This window comes from Petromyzon marinus, chromosome 69, assembly GCF_048934315.1.
Source record: "Petromyzon marinus isolate PM22_M1 ecotype Great Lakes invasive population chromosome 69, UKy_Petmar_22M1.pri1.0, whole genome shotgun sequence".
NCBI classification, from domain to species: Eukaryota; Metazoa; Chordata; class Hyperoartia; order Petromyzontiformes; family Petromyzontidae; genus Petromyzon; species Petromyzon marinus.
The window spans coordinates 6,779,718-6,786,099 of record NC_133735.1 but is presented as its reverse complement, the minus strand read 5'-3'; the positions used below and the strand labels follow the sequence as shown (position 1 = coordinate 6,786,099).

Here is a 6,382-nt window from a genome sequence, read left to right as displayed (position 1 = left end):
CTGGAAGGTCGTGGGACACGCAGAGAGACACAGAGACACAGACACACAGAGAGACACACACAGAGACACACACACAGAGAGACAGAGACACACAGAGACACACAGAGACACAGAGAGACACAGACACACACAGAGAGACATCTCACACCTCGTGCTCACCGCCATGGACGTGTTCATTAAGGAGCCCTCGCTCGACTGGAAGGTCGTGGGACACGCAGAGAGACACAGAGACACAGACACACAGAGAGACACACACACAGAGAGACAGAGACACACAGAGACACAGAGAGACACAGAGAGACACACAGAGACACAGAGAGACACAGAGAGACACAGACACACACAGAGAGACATCTCACACCTCGTGCTCACCGCCATGGACGTGTTCATTAAGGAGCCCTCGCTCGACTGGAAGGTAGTGAGAGACAGAGACACACAGACACACAGACAGAGACACACAGAGACACAGAGACACACAGAGAGACACGCACAGAGAGACACACAGAGAGAGACATCTCACACCTCGTGCTCACCGCCATGGACGTGTTCATTAAGGAGCCCTCGCTCGACTGGAAGGTCGTGGGACACACAGAGACAGAGAGACACACAGAGAGACACACAGAGACAGAGAGACACACAGAGAGACACAGAGAGACACAGAGACAGAGAGACACACAGAGAGAGACATCTCACACCTCGTGCTCACCGCCATGGACTTGTTCATTAAGGAGCCCTCGCTCGACTGGAAGGTAGTGGGACAGGGGGGGACAGAGAGACAGAGACACACAGAGACACACAGAGACACACAGAGAGACACACACAGAGACACACACAGAGACACACACACAGAGACAGAGACACACACAGAGACACACACAGAGACAGACACACAGAGAGACACAGACACACACAGAGAGACGTCTCGCACCTCGTGCTCACCGCCATGGACGTGTTTATCAAGGAGCCCTCGCTCGACTGGAAGGTCGTGAGACACAGAGAGACACACAGAGACACACAGAGACACACAGAGAGACACAGAGAGACAGAGAGAGACACAGAGACACACACAGACACACACAGAGACACACACAGAGACACACACAGAGACACACACAGAGACACACAGACAGAGACACACAGAGACACACAGAGAGACGTCTCACACCTCGTGCTCACCGCCATGGACGTGTTCATTAAGGAGCCCTCGCTCGACTGGAAGGTCGTGAGACAGGGGGGGGAGACACGGAGACACAGAGACACACACAGAGACACACACAGAGACACAGAGAGCCAGAGAGACACACACACAGAGAGACACACAGAGTCCCACAGAGACACACAGAGACACACAGAGACACACAGATACACACAGAGAGACACAGAGACAGAGAGAGACACAGAGACACACACAGAGACACACACAGAGACACACACACAGAGACAGAGACACACACAGAGAGACATCTCGCACCTCGTGCTCACCGCCATGGACGTGTTCATCAAGGAGCCCTCGCTCGACTGGAAGGTCGTGGGACAGGGGGGGACAGACACACAGAGAGAGACACAGAGACACACAGAGACACAGAGACACACAGAGACACAGAGACACACAGAGAGAGAGACACACAGAGACACGCAGAGACACACAGAGAGAGAGACACACAGAGACACGCAGAGACACAGAGAGACACATAGAGACACGGAGAGACACACGGAGAGACGCACGGAGAGACACAGAGACACAGAGACACACAGAGAGACACAGACACACAGAGAGACACGGACACACAGAGACACACGGACACACAGAGAGACACACGGGCACACAGAGAGACACACAGAGAGACATGCAGAGAGACACACGGAGAGACACGCGGAGAGACACGCGGAGAGACACGCGGAGAGACACGCAGAGAGACACACAGACACAGAGAGACACACGGAGAGACACAGAGAGACACACAGAGAGACACACAGAGAGACACACAGAGAGACACACAGAGAGACACACAGAGAGACACACAGAGAGACACACGGACACACGGAGAGACACAGAGAGAGAGACACACACAGACACACACAGAGACACACAACAACAACAATAACCGCCATTCGCCAATAAGTGGCGGTGACGTCACCACGACGCTTGTGCCAGGCTATGTGCACCCTGAGGCCACGTCAATCCGGCCGAACAAAAGCTGTTTCGGCATGCGGTGGCTGGGCATGCGGGCTACATGACCCAGCCATCGCAGCCTTGCCTGCCGGAGGAGCTCACCGATGGGACCTTGCCCAGATCTTTCAAGGATTTGTGAGCTCCTCACACAATCCAGTCTGGTTAAACCCAGGATGGATCGTAGGCAGGCCAGCCTAAATGTTTCTAACCGGCGAAGATGTTCCATTAGGGGGGTCCACGTTTCGCAAGCGTAGAGAAGGGAGGGAATGACCGTGGCCGAGAAGACCTGAAGCTTAGTGCGGAGCGACAGACCAGGTAGCTTCCACACAGCGTTACGCAACCAATGAAAAGATATTGCCGCTCAACTGATTCGGAGTGAGACCTCTGCTGTTAAACTGGAGCCGGTCATAAGCACACTGCCCAGGTATGGGGGAAACTCTCCACTCTCTCCACAACTGCCCCATCACCGATTGGGAGTTGTGGGGGTGGAGTGTCCGATGGTACAAAATACTCAGGCAGGTGCTTAGTTTTGGTGGGGCTGATGGTAAGGCCCCACCTCTTAGTGGCACGCTCCAGTCTCAGCAGCAGCGTCTCCAACTCCTCCTCTGACTGAGCAGCTATTACCAAATCATCAGCATACATAACGTGGTTGAGCAATAGGGAGCCATCCCTTGACCGCACCCGGGCATCGATCAGCCTCCCATTATATCTGTACCATATGGAGATTCCCCCGGTACAGCTATTGAAGGCTTCACGAACTACGTGGTCAAAATAGATGTTAAATAATGTGGGAGCCAGAGGACATCCCTGTCGCACCCCAAGGTGTACAGGGAATGGCTCTGACTCCCGGCCACGTAGTTTTACCCGGGCCCGCTCACCATCATGAAGGTCTTTAATAATCGTAAGCAGAGGGTCAGGTACTCCAAAAGCACGAAGAACGACCCAGAGCCCAGGCCTACTGATGGTATCATAGGCCTTGACCAGGTCAATAAAGCAGAGATGTAGGTCTTGTTGGAATTCCCTACACCTCTGCTGTCGCAGACGGACAGAAAATATGGCATCTGTGCAGGACCGCCCTTTCCTGAAACCGCATTGGGGCTCCGCAAGCCTCTCCTCAGCGTGCCTGGCAAGACGATGCTGAATAATCCTTGCCAGGACCTTTCCCGGCACACTGAGGAGTGAGATGCCCCTGTAGTTGTTACAGTCTGTGCGGTCCCCCTTCTTAAAAAGGGGGACCACCAGGGCATCCTTCCAATCACACACAGACACAGACACACACAGACACACACAGACACACACAGACACACACAGAAACACACAGACACACACAGAAACACAGACACACACAGACACACACAGAAACACACAGACACACACAGAGACACACAGACACACACAGACACGCACAGACACACACAGACACACAGACACACACAGATAGACACAGAGAGACACACGGAGAGACCCCGGCCTTCCTTATTCCCCCCCCCCCTTCCCTGTGCCTCCCCTCCCGCTCTCCGTGGCTGAAGGCATGGGAAGCGCGGGCGGTGAGGAAATTGGATGTCTTGGCTGCTCCTGGCGATGGCGGTGACGGCGGTGACGGTGGTGACGGTGGTGACGGTGGTGGTGGTGGTGGTGGCGGTGGTGGTGGTGGTGGTGGCGGTGGTGGTGGGTGGTTCCCGAGGGAGAGGGTCGCGTTGGCTCGGAGGAAGCTGAATGGAGACAACCCAGCAAACATCACGTGGTGAGCACCACCAACACCACAACTAACACCACAACCAACACCACCACCAACACCACCACCAACACCACCACCAACACCACAACCAACACCACCACCACCACCAACACCACAACCAACACCACCACCAACACCACCACCAACACCACAACCAACACCACCACCAACACCACCACCAACACCACAACTAACACCACAACCAACACCACCACCAACACCACCACCAACACCACAACCAACACCACAACCAACACCACTACCAACACCACCACCAACACCACAACCAACACCACCACCAACACCACAACCAACACCACCACCAACACCACCACCAACACCACAACCAACACCACCACCAACACCACAACCAACACCACCACCAACACCACCACCAACACCACAACCAACACCACCACCAACACCACAACCAACACCACCACCAACACCACCACCAACACCACAACCAACACCACCACCAACACCACAACCAACACCACCACCAACACCACAACCAACACCACCACCAACACCACAACCAACACCACAACCAACACCACCACCAGCACTACCACCAACACCACAACCAACACCACCACCAACACCACCACCAACACCACAACCAACACCACCACCAACACCACAACCAACACCACCACCACCCCCACTACCACCCCCCACACCACCACCATCACCACCACCCCCACCACCACCACCACCCCACACACCACACCACCACCACTACCACCACACCGCCACCACCACCATTCCCATCACCACCGCCACCACCGCCGACACCACTACCACCATCGTCACCACCACCACCACCATCATCGCCATCACCGCCGCCACCACCACCACCATCGTCACCACCACTACCACCATCGTCACCACCACCATCATCACCACCACCACCATCATCGCCATCACCACCACCGTCACCACCACCACCACCACCATCATCGCCACCACTACCACCATCATCACCACCACCACCACCACCATCATCGCCATCACCACCACCGTCACCACCACTACCACCACCACCACTACCCTAACCCCGCCCCCCCCTCCACGACCAGTGTGGAACTCTCCCTGGGCCACAGCGGCAAGACCGCCTCTTACCGCGGCATGCTGCAAGTCGCCACGGGAGAGCCGGGCCTCAACGCCCGTGCCGCCTTCCAGCCGGTGGGGCCGGGGGCTCCGCCGGCCCGCCTGGCGGTGGAGGAGCAGGTGGCCTGCCTGCTGGACCAGGCCACGGACCCCAATGTGCTGGGCCGCTCCTACGCCGGATGGGAGGCCTGGGTCTGACTCCGCGGTGATGGTGGGGTGGGTGGGTGGGTTGGTGGGTGGGTTGGTGGGTGGGTTGGTGGGTGGGTTGGTGGAGTTGGTGGGTGGGTTGGTGGAGTTGGTGGGTGGGTTGGTGGAGTTGGTGGTGGGGTTGGTGGGTTGGTGGGTGGGTTGGTGGAGTTGGTGGTGGGGTTGGTGGGTTGGTGGGTGGGTTGGTGGAGTTGGTGGTGGGGTTGGTGGGTTGGTGGGTTGGTGGGGTTGGTGGGTTGGTGGGTGGTGGGGTGGGTGGTGGAGTGGGTTGGTACAGATAGATACATAAAGACCCGCAGAGTTCATAATGGCCGTGTCAGAGACACTGAGAGTCTGGGTTCAAACCCTGGGTCTGGGTCTCTCTCTCTCTCTGGGGGTTCACGATGGCCGTGTCACAGACACTGAGAGTCTGGGTTCAAGCCCTGGGTCTGGGTGTCTCTCTCTCTCAGGGGGTTCACGATGTCCGTGTCAGAGACACTGAGAGCCGGGGTTCAAGCCCTGGGTCTGGGTGTCTCTCTCAGGGGGTTCACGATGGCCGTGTCAGAGACACTGAGAGTCTGGGTTCAAGCCCTGGGTCTGGGTGTCTCTCAGAGGGGGTTCACGATGGCCGTGTCAGAGACACTGAGAGTCTGGGTTCAAGCCCTGGGTCTGGGTCTCTCTCTCAGTTCACGATGGCCGTGTCAGAGACACTGAGAGTCTGGGTTCAAGCCCTGGGTCTGGGTGTCTCTCTCTCTCTCAGGGGGTTCACGATGGCCGTGTCAGAGACACTGAGAGTCTGGGTTCAAGCCCTGGGTCTGGGTGTCTCTCTCCGTGTGTTCACGATGGCTGTGTCGACTTCACAAGTTGTGTTTTTTCAAAATAAAGACGTCTCCCCCCCGCCCCGTCCAGACTCTTGCCTCCGGCTGTTCGTCGGCAACAGCAGCAGCCTCCACACACGGGCAGGGTGGGTGGTGGGTGAGTGGATGGGTGGGTGGGTGAGTGGGTGGGTGAGTGGGTGAGTGGGTGGGTGGGTGAGTGGATGGGTGGGTGGGTGAGTGGGTGGGTGAATGGATGGGTGGGTGGGTGAGTGAGTGGATGGGTGGGTGGGTGAGTGAGTGGATGGGTGGGTGGATGGGTGGGTGAGGTGAGTGGGTGAATGGATGGGTGGGTGA

General features: G+C 56.9%; 1 protein-coding gene across 1 annotated transcript; it reads left to right on the top strand.

Annotated features, from left to right (window-relative positions):
• The first annotated feature begins 6 nt into the window (after positions 1–6).
• Positions 7–5,250, top strand: LOC142905277 (uncharacterized). Its single transcript, XM_076055045.1, has 3 exons — positions 7–1,525; positions 3,703–3,917; positions 4,994–5,250. The coding sequence occupies exons 1-3, from the start codon at positions 944–946 to the stop codon at positions 5,220–5,222; spliced, it is 1,026 nt and encodes a 341-aa protein (XP_075911160.1). The 5' UTR covers positions 7–943; the 3' UTR covers positions 5,223–5,250.
• Positions 5,251–6,382: the final 1,132 nt, after the last annotated feature.